Raw genomic sequence first — 23,710 nt, 5'->3', positions numbered from 1 at the left:
TATATATATATTATATATATAATTGACTTATAAAATATTCATTTTACCGTTTCTATGACGCTCATAGGGGCTTGATGGTAACAATAAAAAAATACTTAAAATTAATTATTGTCCCCCGTACGATTTAGAATAAGAGGAAATAGATTGTCTGCACAATTAATTACATTTTACATTGATTATGAATGAAAATCAATTTCTTTTCTTACCAAGGATAATTCAAATCTCATTCAAAACACATTTTACTTAGAGAATTTGAAAATCTTATAACAACACTAAACCATCTGAAAATTAAAATTTTATAGCATTTAATCGTCCACCATGACTCGTCCTCCATAATCCATCCGTACTCCACGATTTAACTTGATGATTGATAAAAAAAATAAATACTTAAATTATCACCAAAAAAAAACCACCATCTAAATTTCACCAGCAAAAGAGAACAAAAGCAAAAAAAACAAAAATCTTGTTAAGAATTAATATCGATAATGATTAATCTGTACAAACACCCTTCTTCTACTTTTACAACGGAATGCGGGTTTCTTCAAATGTTAAATCACCTGCATCACTTAGGGGCGGGCGCTATTTGTAACAACATGAGCCATAGCCGCTTCTGTTCTCTAACTTCTACCAAGTGGAAAGGAAAGGTGTACACTTCAGAGCCCCAATGCTAAGTTTGGGTTTTTCGAATCTAATCGAACCCCTGAAACTGGTGATCCTATTGATTGGAAACCTAAATTTAGGTCAGGAGAAATAGAAACCGCCTTCGGCATCAAGGCCACTCTCCTTGTTCCCTGAGAATCATGGGGGCCATCAGGCAACATCAGGTGGCTGCCAGAAACTGATGAGGTACTTGGATCAGCAACTGAATATACACTATCAGTGTTTAAATTACTAGTCGATGCTTGAATGTTAGTTCTTGACAGCATGTCTGACGATGTGCGAGAAGGCAATACCGTTGCCTCTGAACTAAAACTCCCAGGTGATGCTGATACCTTGACAGTATTTCCGACTTGAGAAAGACGATTAAACCCTAAACCAACTACTTGTGGAAGTTGGTTTCCTGTCTTTTGCCAAATGCCATGTAGGCCTACAGCATTATGTGGTTTCAAAGGACTAGGTTGATTTCTAGCACTGGCTTCTTCAGATTCTGTGGATCTTCTTTGATAAGAAAGGGGAATAGTAGGTGAACTTGAGCCTGCGTTAACTTCGACTGCTGCATCATCAGACGCATGTTCAGATGCCGATGCACTTGTTGTCGGCAAGTTTTCTGGTTGGGATGAATTCAGGGATTTAGATGGTAGAGGATCAGACTGTTGCGGTGCCTCTTTCTCTCCAATCCAACCACGGCCAAACTTTGTCCCAGGAGGGAGAACACGCTCAATTCGTTTAGCAGCGATTTCCCAGGCAGTAGGACCAAGTTTTGCAGCAAATCGTGCCAAGCTCCTTGCATAAGCATGCTCCGTGTAAAGGCCGACCTAATTTTAACAGTCAGAACATCAACTTAAGAAATTAATATATTTGCATATTATGACATGGTAGCCACAATGTAAAAGTTTATCAGAAGCTATGGAAGAAATTAAGGAGAGTGAACAGCTACTAGTCTACTGATAATCTTCTGATACAGACAATTACCATGAATAGAGTTATTTCTTAGTAAGATATGAATGTTGGATAGGATAATCGTTGACCATGAAACAATGGCCAATTGAAATTTTCATGCTGCAATCTAACTTAATACTTACAGGAATAAGCTGCTTTCTCTCTCCATCAAATGTCGTTAACACTGATGGCGCCATTAGGGAGTTGACGACCTCATGTAGGGTATATGTACTGCGACGATTTTCATCCATAACAAAGGACTTCTTTAGATATTTCAATGAACCACTTTTATAGGCAGAACCTACAAAAAGATTCCAAAAGAACAATTGTGATATATTTCACAAATGGTCATATTTTTATCTAAATTTATTATAAAACACTACAACACAATTTAAAAACCTGAATTGTCTTCGTGCCTTTCAAGCTTATGCTCATCGGTGAAACTATGAGGTTCAGTATTGCGAAGAGCATAAGGTTTTGTAGGCAAGTTGGCTAACTTGGTTAATCCAGTATGAAATAAATTGTTCGACGAGTTGGTTGATTGATGATTGTCTCCTGCATTAGCAAGTGTCGCATTGGAAGAGACATTGGTGCAAACACTGTCAACAGCAGGCCGACCTAATTTCTTGAAGATATTTTTAGTCGGTGGCCTGCCTCTCCTCGCTGGCTTTGGTTCTTCATCATTATCATCACTTTCTTGTCTTAGATTGTCAAAGTTCTTTTTTGCAAGCTCTTGTATTGCTCGAGCCTGTACAGACAAAATACTCATCAACATAAAAGTAACAAAGTGCATATATCACTACCAGAAAGTTAATGGAAACAAACAATGATAGAAACAGCTGACACCTGTCTGTAGTAAATTGTGTCTGATGCATTGTATTGCATTGCATTTGAGCTGATTAAAAAGACATCTTTCTGCAAAAAAACATGAAACCAATATGTTTTCAGACAAATGGACCGTCACCTCTGATGTGCTAATAAAAGGAATAACTTACGAAAGGCTTATTCATCACAATAGATATCATGAAGCAAAGAGGCAAAAAAATGAGGAAACGAGGTAGAATATGCTAAAACAGCAGTGCACAAGAAGAGTTCCACGGATGGATGATAGCATAACATTTATAGTGGGAGAAATCTCTGATCTGGAAAAGCTTCACTTAAATAATTTTCTATGATTCCTGTTTATTACTAACACATCAATTCCAATTCAAGTTCAGAAAACAAAGGTGAAGTACAACATGGCAAAATTGCAGTGCAGTAGTAGATGAAACAAGTTCCAAGAAATATTTAACTACAATTTTAAAGCACAAGGGAAAAGGTCATTAACAGCATCTTACTATATCCAAGCTAAACACACAAGGATGTACCAACTCCTGGAATACCAAATTTACCATTATGAAACAGGTTATTAAACAGATACTACAGGGCGCATATAGTCGATCAGTTCTAGAATAATTTTATCAATATCACTATCTAGTTAGATAATATGATATCCAGAACTTCATTTCCACCCATGTTAACTGTTCCATTGGTTCTTCTCTTATTACTCAAAAAATATATTTTATATATTCTTGTTCTTTTTTACTTTTTTTTATATATTCTTACATGTTCTGCTGATCTTAAAAACCTCAGCTTCTAAAATTTCCTCGATGATGTAAGATGTGAATCAAATCTAATTAGACTCATCAATTAACACCATAATGTCGCAAATAGCATATGTTGAGGTTAATCTTGAATATGATGTGTTAGCTTGTCCTAACATAAAATGATATTAACTTAGATTTTGTTAAATTTCAAATAGTTAAAATAACTATAGGAAAATCATTTATTAAATTTCAAGTAGTTATAATCCTAGTGAAATCATTATCTTATATTTTTTTATCTCATCAATATAATTACTAGAAAGTCCTTTTCTATCTCAAATTCCACCATAATAATTGTCTAACGACTCTATCACAAGTTTTTTCTAAGTAGATAAAAATATATGCAAATCCTTCTATCTCTATATTTCTTCATCAGTTATCTTATTAAATAAATAATATCTATGATTCATTATCTAAATATGAAATCAATTAAATTCTCAGAAATATTCATCGAATCTCTTATTCTTCTTCCGATCACTCTTTTTATGGTATGACTTATCAAACATTCTCACAATTAGAACCAAGTTTTAAAATCTCAACTCATGCTATCATTTTGATCTTTGAGAAGAACAATAGGATTTACGTACCAAATTGTGTCATATTGGTACAATTTTAGTTTTGAATTATTAATGATAACATGATTAATTTTATTTAGTATGACTTGATCCCTTAGATGACTAAATTTGGGGATCAAATAATTTCAGTTGGAGGACATTAGATATCAAATTTTTATTCTATTTAATTGCTTGCCATAATTTATTTAAAATTTTTTATGACCAATTACATTGAACTAAACCAACTTATTGACTTTTGGGGATCTAGTGTCTAATTAAGTTTTTGGAACTTCATTAGGTTGGCACAGATATTACAATCATGCAGGTCCAAACCAGGCTCGATTTGGACTTATAATGAGTAGATTAAAGTTAACCCAAATTCGTACCTAGGGTAGGCCATGTTAATTGAATAAATGGGCAAGTTAATTTTCAAAGGAGTAGAAAAACCTTTTTCTTCTCTTTCACTCCCCACTCGGCCCATACTCACACCCTGCCTCCGCATTGTCCCTAGTGATCATAGTGCCACTTCACTCCCACAATCGCCAAGTGTTGCTCCACCCCACTATCCTTTTGAGAGTCACCCAACCTCCTTTGCTCTTGTGCAAGCCATCAAACCGTTCATTACCTTGTGCAAAAGCTACTTGCGCCACAACCCTGTCTTCGCGTGCCCAAGACACCATCACCTATAACACGTGTGTGGAGCATCGTCTAACTCTTGTGCACATCAGTGCTGCTGGTTAACCTTATATGCACATGGAGCACTGCCTGATACCCACCATCCGTTGGTAATGCATGTTTCCCACCTACAATTGTCATTGCATCTCCTCCTCTCCTAGTGATCTCATGTCAAAGACTCAACCAAATAGTTTAGTGGTGTCAGGTTGTTCAACATGTCGATCAGTTAGTCAACAGAATGTTTCACTAAGTGTCAGCCAATATAGAACGGAACCTTAACCATTATAAGAACAATAATATATATCACTTTTATAGCTATAAATAGGTACTAAAAAACTTTTCTTACATTCTTTAAGCGTCTTGTTAATTTTCAAAATTTTACTAAATAACTTATTTAATTAAATTATACCTTGACCACCTAAGTTCTACCAAAATTCAATATTAATATCATTAGGACACACACATTTATCTACTTTAGTTTTGTTTAAAGCTTTCTTAATCTCACTTGATCTTTAATATTATCGAGAAATCTATAATTATTAAACTTATCATACTTTTCAATTTCTAAAATCAAATTATCTATATAATGTTCATTAAAAGCAATGACAGTACCATGAGACAACGAGGGGAACAACAAATGTTGGGAGGAAGAAATCTTCCTAGCAGTCTCAAAGGTCACTGAAAGCCTAGCTAAAAGGGATGAAATTGGAGCCATCCAATCCATCCATGTATCTTGGCTTTCGAAGATCCTGTATAACATATCGTAGGGGATGGACATATCAGTTAAGCCCTCTATGCTTCAAAATCACATTAACCCAACAATATATCACAATGATATCAATACCACCATTACTATAATGATTGGATACTTCACTTTGTCAATAACAATAGCAACAATACAAGTTTTGTTTGCAAACAATTTGGGGTTCTATCTTATCTGTCATTCAATTTTATACAAGCCTATATCACTAGTAATATTTAAGTCTTTTAAATCACCAGAATTTTATTTGGTATTCCCTACACACCTTGAACTGTGATGGATTCAAGTGTCTTGTCTTTAAAAATATCCAAACAATATCAACTTATTTCTCTGATTCATGTAGTGGGGCAACACCCACAGCTCCATACTAGATTTTTTTTTTTGAAACGTTTATCCAAATAAACCCACAATTTATCCTCAGCATTTTGACCTCTATTATACTGACTTTTAATTATAGTTCCTCCTTATGAAAGACTTTGACCAAAAAAATATGATTGATTGTATCACATTCTACAAAAAATTATTTCTAGCCAAGGAACACAAGATGATGACACAAAATGTGAGAAGTTCCTTGATACTTTTTCCTAATAATATGATAGTTTCACAATATCTCCTTGATGAATAATATACCTAAAACTTAGTATCAAGATTTCATATTCAATCTAATATAACAATTCTCACTTTTTTTTCTTACTATTGTAACTATCTCATGCATTCAACTTTTAGTTCTGATTTTCCTCAAAAGCTTTGATGACTAATTTACTTGGATGGAAAGAGAGATCAGGAGGAGGTTAGAAGAGAAGTCACAAAATTGCAAATTATACACACACATATATATCGGGCCCCTAATATTAGAAAATGCTCAAATCGGGCCCCTATTATCATCTTTCAAAAATGATCAAATCACCCCCCCCCCCCCCCCCCCCCCCCCCCCCCCATTGGAACTTTCTTTGTTAAAAAAAAAGAGTGTTTTGTTAATTTGAGTCAATCAATTGTATGATATTATCCACTTTGAACCTAAGCCCTCATGGTTTTATTTTTAGGCTTTCCCCAAAAAGTCTTATGCAAATGGAGATATCTTCCATCTTATAAACCCATGATTTTCTCCTTGTATTTCCAATATGGGACTTTAATTGTATTCCCAATAGGATGAAGATTTCATCATAACAATAAACAAGCTATTAACTTAGTGAGGGGCAAACACACTTGAAAACTATGTCACTGAGATTGTAAAATTAAAGACATTTGAATGTATCATTCAACAAAATGGGGATGCTAACAAAGAAAACACTAAAAGAATGAATTGATCAAGCGGAAAGGAGTTTCTGAAGTCTTGTTTGATCATCTTGTGCCCATCAGGTGAAAAGAGAATTTTGTGATACAGCCTATCATAAGTATCATAGTGTTGGGCGATTAGAAAACAATAAATATAAAAAAACTAATGTAATAGAGAGAAGAGTTATAAGATCGAAGCAAGCTACCTAACAAGATATATAAAAATAATAATAATGTCTTCCAAGAGATATTAGGTGTAGCTCCAAGCACTCATTATGGGAGAAAATAAATATTGATCGAATATAATGGAGAAGTTCTGAACGATGAGTGGGTTCAATAATTAGATAATTTAAATCAATTAGAATTGAAGAGTAAGAGGTAGAGAGAAACCAAACAATTATATAATTAAATAATTTAAGAAATTTGAACAGTACTAGCTTTACATAGAGTTCAATGAAAAGGCGAGATTCATGTAGCCAAAACACAAATAGTTGGGATTAGCATGGTCTGATGATGACAAGAGCCTTCGAGTTAAGAGGAAACAATGTCATCATTATTTTTATTTTTATTTTTATTCTATAAGTAAATAAAGATTAATAATGTGGCAAAATGTACAGTGTGTAAGTCTTTAATATCTAGTGCTAGATCAAAGAAAATTCCTAAAGACCAAACGAATGCAATTTGCATATGCACTCCGGTAAAAAGGGGTACTCTTTTCTATTTTATTCATCAAGAATATTGAAAAACAAATGTGGACAAGTATCTCTTAAATTCAAATAGTAAAGTAAATATAAGAATACTACCGATTGTACGAATCTAACTATTATGTTATGTCTCTCTCTTATCAATCGGCACTAATGAAAGAAATGGAAATTCCCGTATTTGTCTGATGATAAATACGAAATAAAAACAAAAGAAATAGGGATCCCGTTGGGTATTAGCTCTTGCTCCCTATTTCTTTTTTCACATTAAATAAATTTATCCATTTATTTAACAAATCGGATCCTAGTTCGAGACTGACAACTGCACACTCCTCAAAATCCTCTCAACATCCAATTGTCCCTCTCCAAATCTACTACGATTCCTAGCCATCCATACATGATGTACCGTGGATGCTATGGCTAGGTAAAAAAAAATGTCATCATTATTGTGGCAAAAGGTGAAGCCGTCACCTTAGCAACCCCTCCAAGGTGACCACACACACTCTGTAATGGGATAAATCACGAGAAACTTTTACCCTAACACAACGACCCTTTAGCATGAGGGAGGTCAGGCACCCAACGAGACATTTTGCACCCACTGAAAATTGACCTCAAGATCCATTGCAGCAAACACCCATGTAGGTACCAACTGTGCCAACCCATGGGGGCAAAAAAAATGACATCATTATTGATTTGAAGATAGGTGGGGAAAATGAAATATTTTTTATAGACTATATGCATAAATTCAAACAATATGCTTTCGGAATAAATGGAAACAATTTTCAAAATGTAGTGGCCAAAAGGAAATTAAACCTGCATTAAGAAATTTAAGAGAAATAAAGAAACATCCCAAGAATGAATTGTGGGAAGGTGACTCTGAACTCAGAACCAAGAAAATTCTTGTATCAATTTAGAAGCCCTTCTTAGTACACAGCAGTTTAAAAGAAAAGGCAGTGGAAGAAAGGAAAGAATGTCCAAATTTTCAATTCTCCTTTGCAGTCCTCCTAAAACAGTTCCTTGAAGGCTTATACAATCAAATCCATCAATAGCATATTCTTTGGCCCAATAAAAAAAAAATCATTAACAGTAAACACATCTTATGTCTAGTTTCACCATCATCCCAATACATGATATACCCATGAAAATAAGTGTCTGAAGAAAACCCATTTCAATAAATTTTCTAAAACACCCATAGTCTTTATTTTATGAACCAAATTTATAGGAAACATCATGGTAGAATAGATCCCATCTGACTGAATTTGTGCACAATTTGCAGTATAATTGATCTCAAGTGGAGAGTATAAAGAAAAAAAAAACAGACAAATGAGCGAGTCTTGGATATTGGAATTTTCTGCAGTTCTAGTAAAACACTTTGATCTCACATGAACCACCAAATGCTAAAGTAAAAGCACAATGTAATCTGATTGCACATTAGCTCTCAGTCATTGGATATGCAAAAAAACATACATTGAAGAAACAAACACGAGCTGTTAGTTTTTCCAGAAGGACAACAACTAACTTTTTCCAGTTGCAGCAAATAAACTACAAACCCGAGTACACTTTTAGGGGAATGAATTGAAGTAGAAACATAAGTTTTATGTTAAAGTTTTCTTCGCAGGAGAATTCATGGCCTTTTTAGTGGAAATATCACAGTAGTGTAACTATTGATTGATATTTGTAAAAGAAAAAACATTAGCTACTATCTTCATTTTCAGCATGACAGAAAATGTCTTGACAGGAAAAAGAAACACTAACACAGAAAGCTGCAGACTGACTCAGATGCTACTCAGCAAATGAAAAGAAAACAAGTATGCTAAGACCAAGTTAACAAGGAAGTCAAATAGGAAAGAAAATAAAGGTTCTGTAGCAAATGCACAAAGGACAAAACAATAAAGGATTTCAAAAATATTGTATTTTGATGCTTTCTAGAATTCCAAACAATCCTACTATTAGTTAGTGAATGATTTCTTGCTTAAAATGGAATTGCCAAAGTTGAACATGATAGATAAACATACAAATACAGCAGCTTCTGAGAGCATTTTGGTAGAAAAAAAAAATCAGGTGATAAATAGTCCAGAGAAAAACTCAGACATTCGGCATTCATAATAACTGACCTCAAACTGCTCCAGGTTGGTATAAGCTCCATCCGAAAGCTTCTTTCTGATCGTAGCAAAATCCATGGGGTGTTTGATAATGTCATGATAATCTGGAAGCTGCCACAATGGCCAATCCAGGATATCATTCAATGGCCATGTCCACAAAACAAGATAATCATATTGGAAGACAACGCACCTCCTCAGGATCAACAGGCTCAGCAAAGACACCATAAGTATCTTTCCTGATATGGTTATAACAAACCAATAAATCTAATGACAAGATTCATAAATGAACAGAATACACATTGGCCAAGGTCCAAGAAGAGGAAGAAGGCAGTTCAGGTGAGATTCAAACAAAGAAAACACAGTACTCACTTCTGCAATCTATCCAGGATGAAAACCAACAACTTTTTGTCCGGAAATGGTGTAGTGGGTCCAAAATCTGGAGTTGAGGACACAAACATTCATCACTGGCAAGGCATAAATAATGAAAGCTACGGAATTCTTTTTCTTTGATTTAGCGTTATTACTAAATACACGACGAACGAAATACCTTGTGGAAGATCCGTCACTTTCGATGTAGGATTCTGCCTTTCTGTCTGAAACAAGGGAATTAACCCAGGCCATATAAGAGAAAATGAAATAAAAAAAAGATTGATCAGGAGCTAAAAAGGGTTTGGTAGAGGGAAAAAGATCACCAGGTAAGAGAGAAAAACCCTAAAAGATACAAAAGGAATCTTTTGTTCCATACGAGAAACATGTTACCAAGAGGTTGACCAAGTCAAATCCACCACCACACAGTCCCTCTCCCTCTCAAACGAAAACGAAAAAGAATAAAAAGGAAAATAGAACGGAATCCAAGGATCCCTCGACCGAAGAAATACCCCCACCCGAGAAGCACGCAAACACTAACGAATCGAAGTCGAAACCGTACCGAAACCAAATCAACATCAGATTTGCCCCCAAATACTCCAAATAGAAAAATCTAATGGTTTCCGTCTTGGTGGACCATCAAATTCCCAATTTTGACTCAACAGATCTACAGTCGGATAAAAGCAGGGGAGGGAAAGAATTGAGATCAAAATACCTGGGCACCATTCCCGCTGGCCCCGAGCTTTCTGCTTCTGCTGTCATCGGATTCGGAGGCAGAGACAGCCGAATCAGCAGCGTTAGGGTTATTGTGAAGGCGAAGGACCAGGCGGAGCTTCTTTTCCCGCCTCCCATGGTCCGATTCTTCGTCATCGTCCGCTACAGCCGCGGCTGAGTCACGGAGCCGGGGATCGTCATCGGAGCCAGGATCGCACTGCTGCTGCCGTTGCTGTTGGAGACGGAGGCTGCGGCGCTGGAGGTCCAAGAGAGAGGGTCGCCCCTTCTTCTTCGTCTTCCTTGTCGTTGTGGCCGCTTTTGTGTTGCCCATGCCGCCGGATGCCCCGCTCCTCTCTCTCTCTCCGGTGTTTCCCCTGTTGCTCGGAAGGATATGTCGCACGTGATGGGCGGCCGGGGCATTAGAGAGAGGCACGTGATAGACGCGTGAGAAAGTAGCATCCCGTCTGAGAATTGAGCAGTACTTGGGCTTGGGCTTGGGCTTGGGCTTGGGCTTGGGCTTGAAATTTCCTTTTTATTTTATTTTATCAGTAACGAAATAAATATTCAAGTAATTTCCATATTCTTCACCACCCTTCCTCTTCCTCTTCCTCCGCCTCTCCCGCTAAGGAGCTCGAGCTCGAGCTCGGTTCGTTTTTCTTAAGCTCGAGTTCGGCTCGAGTCGCCTTTGTTCCTCAATGAAATTAAATAGAGCCCTTCTTTTTTAAAGTTAAACTTCCTAAATAGCTCATTTAAAAATTAAACAAGCTCGCGACTCGTTAATTCGTGAATCTTTTAACCACGACTGCATGGTTTGTCGAAGAGGAGGCTCGAGCTCGGCTTGATATGAGCTCGAGTCGCCTGAGGGCTCGTTAGGCTAAGCTTTTTTTCGAGCCGAGACTCGAATAGCTCGTGAGCAGCCTCCCTTCCGATGTGCACAGCGAGGGATTGGCTCAGCTCTTCGAGAAGACCGGCGTTGTCGAGGTCGCTGAGGTAAAAGAAAACGGAGGGCAGTTGATTTTGTTTCCACACTTCGTCTTTGAATTTATATTGCATAGTGAACAACTTATATTTGCCTTAGAGGATCAAACTGGAAAATCTTGGACTATGTTTAGCAGTCAACCACTGTCAATTGTTTTTAGCTTTTTTTTTTTTTTTTCGATAATATGATCGATCATTTTTTATAACAGTTATGTGGCTCCTGAATATATATGCTAATTCCGGGCTTTTAAATGAAAAGAGCGGGTCTATAGTTTTGGTGTCGTTCTGCCTGAAGTAATTGCAGGTGGGCTTGAAGTTGTGAGATCGGCGTTGAACTATACCAAAGAGAGGGGAGATCCTTTTCCGGATCGGATTTTAACCATCTATTACCCATTAACCCTAAATACTTTAAATTTTTTTGGGCCCCTTGGGCCTGAGTTGGAGTGTCTGTGTTCATCCTCATTTATTATACTCATCCATGTCTCCATCATTCAATAAAAATATATTAGAATTAATATCATATGAAAAATAGAATTCAATAAAAATAGAACAAATATCTATAGACCACGAGGGGAGAAGCCAAAAGAAAAGGAAAAAAGATTCTCATTGAATATGAATAATTTTATTAGACCTATACTGATGTTCTTAGGATACCTAAGTTGTTTTGTGTTTTTATCCGAATCTAGATGCGGGTTTTTAATTGAGAGCAAGCAAAGGTTTAAGTCTAGGGGTGTGATGTGCGTAGGGTATACATATGTTTCTTATGCTTTAATTGCACATCTTTCTGTATTTCACGATATTTTCTACGTTCATTGCATCCTTTATCTGTGCATTAGGCATGATTTTCTCTTTTCCTAGTTCGGAGATTTGCTCGTATTTTTATGTATTTGCAGGATGAAAATGGAGCGAAAAGGCTAAACGGAAAAGCGATTGAAGACAAGACTAGATAGGGCGTGCCTCCCAGGCATGGTCGTGCTTCTCCAGAGGCAGAAACCAGCCCCTGGCCGTACCCACCGGGCACGACCGTGTCTTCATTACAGAGGAGCAGCTGCTAGGGGCCGTGCCAAACAAGCACGGTCGTGCCTTCGCTTCAGCTCACAACCAGCGCATGGTCGTGACTCACAAGCACGGTCGTGCCACCTTTTCAGAGCGACGTTTACTTTTGACCACAGGCACGACCGTGCCATGTCTCCAGAGCCTCGTCTACCCTTGGTCATGCCTCACCAAGCACGGTCGTGCCATATTTCCAGAGCTTCACCGTTCCATGGTCGTGCCCCCTAGGCATGGTCGTGCCTATTCCATAGAAGAGCGGCAACACACGACCGTGTCTCTCAAACACGGCCGTGTGACGGAGGCGTGTCTGTCGAAAGTAGGGCATATAAATAGCCCCTTTAAGACCCCTAAGGAAGGGGGAAGACCTTGGGAGAGACCCTAGGAGTGTTTCGAGCCACCGAAGCCACATTTCGGAGCAGGAATCAACGATCCATCCATCCGACCGGGATTACTCCATCGCCTCCTCCCACATCAACGAGGAGAAAGCAACACGGAGAAGAAGACCTTCATCGATAAGTTTTATTTCCTTTTCTTGGATTTAGAATGTATCTTTTGACATCTTCTTCGAGTTGTAATCTCTCCGTTATAGAGTAGTTCTCTAGATTCTAGGATTAGGAGGAATCGAGATGTATGGATGATTAAACTTGTGGATTTGTTATTACCATGTTCAATGATATATATATACATGTTGTTTTATGGATTTGTACCTTGTGAATAATTGATAATATATCTGTGAATGGTATTGAATCTATGAGGGTAAAGATTTATTGTGATTTTGAGGATTCTTAGGATCGTATACCGGGGTGCCTTGTGACAGAAGGTTAACCTTTAACCGGACTTTTCTAGAAAATCTTTAGGCTACAATGAATCATTATGAGGAATATCTAATAGTTATTGGTTGTTAGGGAGAGGTCCTTGAATGGATACCATGTGACAGAGGGTAGGACATTGGTAGTATGCTGGGGTGCCCGAGTGACAGTGGGAGAGTCATAACCAGGCTAATTGGTGTCATCTCAAACTGATAATCATAACACTATAACATTATTGATTTATTCCGAGGAAATCTGACGATGTCTAATTGGATACATTGGTTAGAATCTCTATAAATGTGCATGTATTGAGGAATGGTAAAGGATCCATAGTCAATCAAGCATAATCTCGAGGAATTCGAAATTCTAGGATCGTTTCCACACATCTGTCACAGTTGATTTCTCTCTATTTGAGGTTTTAGGAGCTTGAACACTATCTCTTCCCCACACAAATTCAACATAAGTGATCTCTCCACTCTTATTGTACTAGTTTAGTGATCAATTCCACGGTCCCTGTAGATTCAATATCTTTTATTACTTGACGACATTCTGTATACTTGCGGAACGCCCATCAAGCCACACCCTTAATCTTCTTTCTTTACTCGCTGATTGAGACGTAGCGCCTCAGCCGCTATATGAAGCCCCCTCTTTCCATTTGCATGTTGAGTTCTGTTATGTTCCGGACAAAGTGCTTTTTTATGCCCCTCAGACCTCAGATCATCTTCTTATACTTCAGTTCAGGTCGAGCTCTAATCGCCAAATTCCTATTATCTAATTCTTTTTCTCTTGTTCGGGACCACTCAACTTTGAAACTTTCAGTTCAGTTTGCTTCGAATTCAAACCCTGTCATTTCATTATATCTGGGGACACATATGAAATTGTAACTTAAGGTACGTGCCTTTAGGTCTTGTTTGACATAAAATTCATATTATAATAGAATGGTTTTGAGCCTAAACTGACTACGTTTAAGTAACTAATCGAGATCTTTTCAAAAGAGAAGTTGGATTCCCTTGTGGCTTCCCCTCTTTTTTAGGTCTTAGTCAAAGTACTCAACCCTTGTGACTAATGCAATCCGTAACACATGGCTATGTTCCTGATACTAATGCAATTCATTCCTTCCATCGCCTTACTTTTCTATTAATTTAATATCTATCTGTCTTGCGAAATCAACAAAAAAGAGAACAGTGCATATTCAAGACCAAGCACTCCTACTTGCAGGAGAGCATAGATTGGTGTTAGTTAGGAGTTCAATTGATGATAAACATTCTGGTAACAATCCAAGTCCGCTCCTCTTCTTTAATGGAAGATTCTGTGCAATATCCATGGTGTCTCGTCTCGACCATCTCTGTCTCAAGCTTTTGTCTCGGTTAGCCTGGTCCCGAGTCTCATCTCGACCATCTCTGTTCCAAGCCTCGTCTCTGAGTCTCTTCTCTACCAACCTTATCTTGAGCCTCGTCTCTGAGTCTCTTCTCTACCAGTGTTATCTTGAGCCTCGTCTCTGAGTCTCTTCTCTACCAGCCTTATCTTGAGTCTCGTCTCGACCACCTCTGTCCCGAAACTCATCTCGGCGAGCTTGGTCCCAAGCATCATCTCGACCATCTCTGTCCCGAGTCTCGATAATCTCGGTCTTAACTCTCACCTCTGTCCCGAGACTCATCTCAGCGAGTTTGGTTCCGAGCATCATCTCGTCCATCTCTGTCCTGAGTCTTGACAATCTAGGTCTTAGCTCTCGCCTCTTGTCCCGAGCCTCATCTCAGCCAGCTTGGTCCCGAGTATCGTCTCTGCCAGCTCTATCCCGAGTCTCGACAATCTCGGTCTCAACTCTCATTTCGATCGCCTCTGTCTCAAGCCTCATCTCGACCAACCTAGTCCCGAGTCTTGTCTCATTCATCTCTATCCTGAGCCTCATCTCGGTCAGCTTGGTCCCGAGTCTTGTCTCGGCCACCTTTGTCCTGAGACTCATCTCGGCATGCTTGGCCCTGAGCATCATCTCGGCCATTTCTGTCCCGAGTCTCGACAATCTCGGTCTTAACTCTCGCCTCTGTCCCGAGACTCATCTTGGCGAGCTTGGTCCTGAGCATCGTCTCTGCCATCTCTGTCCTAAGTTTCATCTCGGCCATCTCGGCCAAGCCACCTCAAGTGGCTTCTACCTTTCTTGACTCATGACCGACTTGAGTTCGGGCTAAAGAACTAGTTTAGTCAATCTGACTTACGTCTCCTTCGATTAGACTTATGAGAAGATTCATGGGTTAATACGCCTATGTCAATAAAGTCAAGATCTGGTCCAATTAGCAGCAACACGACAGAGGTAAGACCCGATCTCTTGGTCGACTAACTCAAATTGGTGCCTAACCCCACAACTAACTTGGCTCATCACCTAGCTCTACTCGAGGCCCTGCACTCTAAGCCCGAACTCTACTCACTGACCAAGCTCTCCTCCCAGTGACTGCCCGAGCTCTCCCATCTAACCTAGTTGTTGATCTCCCACTCATCCCCCACTCAGTGTTCCACTAGCTTTACTCCCAAGTGAATCCGGGATCTCCTAGCTAGAGATTAACTCCCCTATCAGCTCAGCCTCTCCGAGTCCGCGCTTCTGCCCAGACCATCGCCAGAACAGTGTACACAATATTTAATGTCTGACAAAAGCTCCACCATCTGCGGGTCTTGCATGACTTCACTATCTTCAGCCGGTGACTCATCCGTAGGTGATCTCAAGCAAGAACATTGGAGAATGCTTCCTACAAGATCTAAATGAAGTGTAATTTTCTTGGAAGAAAATGATTTGTCTATCACTGCAACTACGATGATATCAGCTCAAGACATATACTCTTTAGTAAACGTCATCTGACAAGGAGTCCTTCCTATCATTATTGAAGTGGAGCCTCAACATTTTGTCTCTCTCCAGATCATTAGGATAATTTCTTAAACATTCTTTATTTTATAATTTATTCATCAAATTACTAATCTGTACAGTATTGCTTCATTTAATATTTGTTCACTTGATGTATCTCTAAAAACTCTTAGGTGCTTTCAAAAAAACTTTCTTAGACCAGTGGTATCCATCAGTAATTATCTTTCTCAAGATCCAATCTCGCTACACTCAGACATAGTCATGGAGAGAGCACAAAAACCAATGGATATTACAGGCTGATTCATACTTCGCCCTTGCTATGGAGTTGGACACTCTATTATACTCTCTCCGAATCATCAAGCATGGAACTTCAAGCCCCGAGCTCAATGACTTTGTCTTACGATAGGTCGGAACTTTGAGCTCCGTGCTCGATGATTTTGCCTTACGATAGGCCAGAACTCCGAGCTCCGCGCTCGATGACTTTGCCTTACGACAGGCCAGAACTCCGAGCTCCACGCTCGATGACTTTGCCTTACGATAGGCCAGAACTTCGAGCTCCGTACTCGATGACTTTGCCTTACGACAGGCTGAAACTCTGAGCTCCGTGCTTGATGACTTTTCCTTACGATAGGCTAGAACTCTGAGCTCCGCGCTCGATGACTTTGCCTTATGACAAACCGGAACTCCGAGCTCCGCGCTCGATGACTTTGCCTTACGACAGGCCAGAACTCTGAGCTCCGCGCTCGATGACTTTGCCTTACGACAGGCTAGAACTCCGAGCTCAGCACTCGATGACTTTGTCTTACGATAGGTCAGAACTCCGAGCTCCGCGCTCGATGACTTTGCCTTACAACAGGTTGGAACTCCGAGTTCCATACTCGATGACTTTGCCTTACGACAGGTCGGAACTTCGAGCTGCGAGCTCGATGACTTTGCCTTACGACAGGCCAAAACTCCGAGCCCCGAACTCGATGACTTTACCTTACGACAGACCGGAACTCCGAGCTCTGCTCGATAACTTTGCCTTATAACAGGCCGGAACTCCAAGCTCTGCGCTCGATGACTTTGCCTTACGACAGGCCGGAACTCCGAGCTTCGCGCTTGATGACTTTGCCTTACGACAGGCAGAAACTCCGAGCTCCACGCTCGATGACTTTGCCTTACAACAGGCTGAAACTCCGAGCCTCGAGGTTGATGACTTTGCCTTACGACAGGGCGGAACTCCGAGCTTGTGACTTTGTCTTACGACAAGCCCGGAGCACCGAGCTCCAAGCTCACGATTTTGCCTTATGACACCTCATCAAGGTATCCCGATAACAAATCAGCACAGTCCAGTCAGTCGGACTACGCCTCCTTCAACTAGACTAGTTCAGGGGGCTTATGATTCGGCGAGATAATGACACCTCATCAAGGATAAAATCATAAGACCGGTTCGTTTTAAGATTAAGAAATCTTAAAACCGATTCACCCAAAGAATAAGAAAAATATCTCAAAATATTTATTAAACAAATATTTCAGAATCTTCCTAAAAAACTAGAACGGATATCTTAGAATATTTCTAAACGGATCCTAATATTTCGGAGATCAACTACTATAAAAATGTAACTCATGCCCATGGGTATAAGTACGCACACATATTTACCCTAATTTTTTCAAGTCATTAAACTCCTTCCTCACGTCGAACCCTAACTTGAGCGTCGGAGTGGCTTGCCGGGACCCACCTCCGGCGTCATTCTAACTCTCTTTTTGAGTGCTTTTCAGATCTTCTCATCTCTCTTGGTGATTCTCTTCGAGGAGCATGCACGTCAGTAGTTCTGAACCGGCGTTGGAACCATCCACGACGAATTGGCTGAAACATCAATCAACAAGGGTATTTCCACAGTGGTGCTATAAGTTTCAAATTATTTTAATCGCTATTGGGAACACCTTAAACCAGTTATTTGAACTCAAATTTACCTAATAAATCCACATGAGTTACAATGTGTCCGATCAAAGCTCTATAAGTCTATTAATGAATTTTGACTAAAACCCATTGATGTACTCAGGGGAATTGGATTTCTGAAAAGTTTACATCTAATGGAAGAGATGAATGTGTAGAAGATATTTATGGTGTTCATGCCTAGTTCTGACATCCATAAAGTTAATTTGAATATGTTATATGTATATGTCAATTACCTTGAATCATAAACTTTTAAACACCATCAGAAACCTGGACATATAAAGACTATAGAATCTTGGACACTTCAGAAACTTGTATCACTTGGAATGGATCCTATCAAAGTTCTCTAAGTTCATCAATAATTTTTATCTAGGGTATTTAAATTTTTAAAATTTTTTTAATGAAAATTTGTCAATATGAAATAGCTAAGTTCATCAATGGATTTTGACATTTGATGAAAGAGATAAGTATGGATAGATATGGTGTAAATTGATACAGAACCAATAGGGTATTGAATTTAAATCATCAACACCATAAATATAAAGTTCAGCACCAGAGTGGTGTTGAAACTTAAAAAGTTCAAAACCGAAATAGTGCTAAAATATAATGTTCAACACCACTATGTTAGGGTTTTAAATTACTATATATTTTTCAAGTTTTAAAATTTCAACACCAAGTTGTAAAAAATATTACTAATAAGTTGTAGAAATTTAAACCTCTAAATATATCATATATTTTTTTTCATTTTCTAACCATTTAATATCTCATATAGAAAACTAACCATATTATAAATATAGTCGAATGATTATATTTAGTTTACAAAACTTATCTAAATAGAAATAAAGGGCAAAATCCTAAAATAAACTTTTTTATTGTAAGCATATAAATAAGTAAATTAATCAGAAATATACATGAGAAAATATTGAAGATAATCAATAAAAAAATATCGAGCGAGCTACTATACCGAAATCTTCTTCAAAGAACAGTCAATCTTCAAATTTTGAGTGGCGCCGAAATTTAGATCATTAGGATTTATTTAATTACTTTTCTTGTGGGTATTTTTACTTAAAATTCTAACAGTGTTTTGTTAGGGTATATGTTGCATATAAAATAAGAAAAGGTAAGGTCAACACGGGGCTTAATGTTGCCATCTGAATCAATAAATGAATTTTTAATTAAAATATGACTCAAATGTATTAAGAAATCGTGAATAAAGTAAACGGATGGAGAAGTAGTATAATCGAAATCAAATAAGTCTTTTGAAAATTCTTAAACTTAGGTGCACCATTTGAACAAAACTAGAATCATTTGAGAATTTGCCACAAAAGATTAGTACAATAAAATAAAATAAATCCATAATTGCAAGAAAAATAGCAGAGTATTTAATGATGCGCTACGGTCTACGGTATTGCATTGTAGAAAAAATGAGTTTACAGGAACAATTCAATAATGGCATTTTAAAGTTGACCAACTTCATATCTCATGCAATGGATTGGCAGCAGTGCTTTCACATGGATCATTTTCTTACAGACTTTAGTAAGTTTAAGTAAGCAATCAGGATTATTCACATATATGTGTTCCGATTAAATATTATGGATGATCAAGTCATCAATCAATGAACGATCCAACATGCAGAGGCGGATCTATTAAGGGGTCCGGGGGGGGGGGGGGGGCCATGGCCCTCCCAGGGCCCAGCCCAAGTTTAGATTAAGATTTTAGGGTTAATGGTTAATAGGTTTAGGGTTAATGGATTGTTGATCTATTGGATCCTAAACCAACCCGATAAGGAAACTTATAATGCGGCTGCAAACTGCAAACCTAAGAGAAATCGCGAGTTTGGGTCCCGATCGCGGCATCGCGCCTCCCTTGCGTCTTCTTCCGTTCTTCGTGTCTTCGTCGGGCGCGGCCGCAGCAACAACTTCAGCTTGGATTCGGCGATCTGCAAGGCGGCTGAGGACGCCGGTGAGTGAAGGGTGGATTGGGCAGCGCCGGTAACAGGGTCAATCGGCTGCGGCAGCGGCGTGAAGGGCAGACCGGAAGAGAAGAAGTAAATCGGGTGAGTTTCAACCGAATAGCTTGATCTCTAGGATTTTTCGGACACTATGTAGCGAGATTACTGCATACTACTTCCATTGCTTTATTACCTATAAATTGTTGATAGAATATGAATAAATTAGTTGTTGTATTACTTAGTCTAATGTCCTAGTTTTTAGATTAAGATAATCTACAAGATACCTATCCACTACCCACTAGTTCTAGATTTTACTCTATAACTTATCTAATTCATCAAAGCTTGCTACAATTTCTAGCCATGGTAAAAAACTAAGCCTCTGTGGTTAATTAATTCAACAGCATCTTCACAAATGAATAGTAATGGTGAATTATTTTCTGGACTCTATCTTTTTTACTTTACCACATATTTCTATTATTGATGACACTTATATTTCTATCAAAGAACATGGTTCCTTGCTTAACTCCTCATTGCTCTTGAATAAAGTACTTAATGTTGGAAAGCTTCCCATGAGTTTATTTTTTGCTTGTTCTTGCACAAAACCCTTAATCTTTTAACATGCCCATTGTGTTTTCCCGGTCATATATTTGATGAAGTCTATCACTTAGACGATCACCTCGCCTTTAACGTTCTTACTAATAACAATCTCACCTTACACCAATGGCATTGTTGACTTGGTGATCCTTTTATCTAGATTTGAACAGTTTGTTAATATTCCACCTTTGTTGACCAAAAAAAATGATAATCCCAGTAGCCAACATCTATTGTTGACCAAGCTTTATTGTGAAGTGTGTGAATTTGGTAAGGATCATTGAGTATCGTTTCCTCTTGCAGTCAAGAATTACCTCTTCTCGCTCCATTGCAATACTTATATCTACCTCTTCTCGCTCCATTGCAATACTTATATCTTAGTCTCCATGCCTCCGTGAGCTTCAAATGTTTGTTCTCTGAGCCAACATAGAAAAATTCTTGATGGTCCTTCTAGTGTGTCTCCCTTATTACTTGGTCCCACCCAATCCAACATTTTAAGAAAGGGTCTATCAAATTTGAAGCGCATACAACCATTCTTAATGATGATTTGACATACCTAAATGTTCATTTCCTTGGTAAATTTCTTACAATAGCCCTCTAATGTTAAAAAGGCAAACTATGGCCCCTACTATGAAAGGAAAAACCATTTTCCCTTTGCTATTCAAGATTACTATCAACATACATCTAGAGTCGCATGAAATGGTAGAGATTGTCTCAAAGCCCCAAATATGAGTATATCGTTTTCATTATATAGCCCCCCAAATATGAAATCCTGGATCCGCCCCTTATTCAGTCCATTTAATACTTCACAATATTGAATTGAAAGGTTAAAAAGTCAAGTCTAAGAGAAAAATGTTAATGTCAAAGTCAACTCAAGTTCCTTATTCAAACAGTCATTGATTTTAATTTATAGATTAATTATAAATTAAAATTTACTATATCACGGGCAAGCCATAAAGGGCATTAATTATTGGCTAAAACATTTAAAACGAGTACAATTTTTTTTTGGAAAAAAAATAATTATTGACCAAAACATTTAAAAAGAGTTTTGACTAGATCCAATGGGTGTGATAGGAATGGAACGATAAAAGAATTAAAATTTAAATTTTAAATAAGAAAAATATTTTAAAATAAATTATGTTTCAGATTAAATTAGTTGGAGGAAATCTAGATTGGATTACCAAAATATATATATTAGAGTAGTAATTTTAGTCTGCAGTTAAGTGTATTATGTTAAATTTCATATTTATATTTTTTTTCTGTGACGTATTATTTTTTTAATTATAAAATATTATTATAATATTTCTTTAACAGCGACATAATAAGAAAATAAGGACATTTTATTAATTTTTTTCCCCTACTTTTTTGTCCTCTTTCCGAGTGAATTCGTGTTTCCTGTCTTACGACCGACACGCGATTCCCCACCTGCCCACGTGGCTGTTACACCTACCCCCAAAATAACCTCCTCCATTCTACTCACATTTTTACCTTCACAGTTTGTTGCTTGCCTTCGCCAGCTTGGCCCGGCGGCGTCAACCTACACAACTACAAAGCATCTTTGCTTCTCCTTCCCTCGATAAAATCCCTCCTTGTTCGTTCTCTTCGTCGCCCACCAAATCTGAACCTCCCCGACCATGGCCTCGATCTCCAAGTTCTCCAACGCGGCCCTCGCCTCCTTCTCCGCTCCGTCGCCGCGAGTTGATCCCAAGCTCCCTGTCGGCTTCAGAGTTAGCCCGGTTCTGAGCCGCAGTGCTCCCCTCCGCCTCTCTGTTCGAAGAGATCGAGCCGCTAGAAGTGCTTCGGCGTATGCTCCCTCCTTTTTTTTTGTTATCCTTTTTTTAAAATCTGGGTTGATCTGTTGTTTTTAGTTTTTCTTGGTTAGGATTCCAGTTTTTGTTAGTTTTGTTCCAGCGGGGTGCTTTTCTGGATCTTATGATTGATTTTTCTTCTAGCTTTTGCACGATCTTGCAGCATCCACTGCACTACCAACTTTCATCAATTGCACTTGACATTCAATAGGCCACCCCCTCCCCCCTCTTTTCAATACGTTTTCCCCCTTACTTTTTAAGGTTTAATTTAATCTCTTCCTCTATTTCTACATAGTAATTTAAGACTCTTTGTTTTTACGTATATATATCTACCCAGTGTGAAGTGCTCAAAGCAAGATGGAAATGGTGTCCCATTAAAGAGGACAACGCTCCATGACCTTTATGAGCTTCAAGGACAATCTCCGTGGTATGACAATCTCTGTCGCCCAGTAACAGATTTGCTGCCGCTAATTGCCAGTGGAGTTAGAGGTGTTACCAGCAATCCGACAGTAAGATTTGTTTTTGAAATTTAAGTCAACGCCACTCTCTTTTATTCTATTTGAGCTTACCTTAATTTTCTCTTTGCTGCAGATTTTTCAGAAAGCTATATCTTCATCTAGTGCCTATGATGAGCAGTTCAGGTATTCATCTATGTCAACATTGATCATTTTTGTTTGAAGACAATTAGGTGCTTCTGATATTGCAGGTAGTTGTGAATGATCTATCATGTTTTGGTCACTTCTATTTTATTACCATGATTGGGTTGTCGCTACCCACTAGTATTATTTAACTAGTAATCATCTAACTTCTTATTGCTTGTGTGGATTTTCCCAATTCATCTTTGGCGTTATATTATTATGCTTTTCTAGAATAAAAGCACTTATCACAGTGGTTACTTCTAGAGGGAAAATTCTTTTATTAATTAGAAGCTCATAAAAATACCTCTCAATTACAATAAGCAACCTCAATTATCTGTTAATGGTTCAATTGTTAATTATTTTACACCACTATTTGCTGATGTATCTCCAAGCTTTGTGAATTACCAAGCTAATGTCTCTATACAGGCATCTTGTAGCATCAGAGAAGGACATAAAACGTGTATACTGGGGGCTTGTTGTAAAGGATATTCAAGATGCTTGCAAACTATTTGAACACATTTATGATGAAACAGACGGTGGCGATGGTTATGTTTCTGTTGAAGTCTCGCCCAGGCTCGCAAACGACACTAATGGCACTGTTGAAGCTGCTAAGCGCTTACACAAAGTTGTTGACCGTCAAATGTCTACATCAAGATTCCAGCCACAGCTGAATGTGTTCCTTCAGTTCAACAAGTTATTTCAC

The 23,710-nt window shown here is 38.3% G+C and overlaps 2 protein-coding genes across 2 annotated transcripts; one reads left to right on the top strand and one right to left on the bottom strand.

Moving 5' to 3' along the window:
- Nucleotides 1-455: 455 nt before the first annotated feature.
- LOC141847469 (uncharacterized) lies at nucleotides 456-10,798 on the bottom strand. The gene is made up of 9 exons (XM_074735520.1): nucleotides 10,391-10,798; nucleotides 9,857-9,902; nucleotides 9,679-9,745; nucleotides 9,500-9,545; nucleotides 9,322-9,420; nucleotides 2,446-2,514; nucleotides 1,999-2,347; nucleotides 1,743-1,900; nucleotides 456-1,475 (listed from the first exon to the last, which is right to left on the bottom strand). The coding sequence occupies exons 1-9, from the start codon at nucleotides 10,718-10,720 to the stop codon at nucleotides 654-656; spliced, it is 1,986 nt and encodes a 661-aa protein (XP_074591621.1). The 5' UTR covers nucleotides 10,721-10,798; the 3' UTR covers nucleotides 456-653.
- Nucleotides 10,799-22,133: 11,335 nt separating this feature from the next.
- On the top strand, nucleotides 22,134-23,703 carry LOC141847956 (uncharacterized; the record flags this gene model as incomplete). The annotated part of the gene is given in 5 exon segments (XM_074736063.1): nucleotides 22,134-22,365; nucleotides 22,707-22,878; nucleotides 22,961-23,010; nucleotides 23,434-23,642; nucleotides 23,645-23,703. Coding segments are annotated over 5 exon segments (660 nt in total), but the record flags the coding sequence as incomplete, so codon positions are not given.
- Between the last annotated feature and the right edge of the window lie 7 nt (nucleotides 23,704-23,710).

The sequence above is a fragment of the Curcuma longa genome, chromosome 16 (assembly GCF_044706935.1).
Source record: "Curcuma longa cultivar G26 ecotype Majalengka, Jawa Barat chromosome 16, ITB_CL_G26_1.1, whole genome shotgun sequence".
Classification (NCBI taxonomy): domain Eukaryota; kingdom Viridiplantae; phylum Streptophyta; class Magnoliopsida; order Zingiberales; family Zingiberaceae; genus Curcuma; species Curcuma longa.
This window is presented reverse-complemented; position numbering and strand designations above follow the sequence as displayed.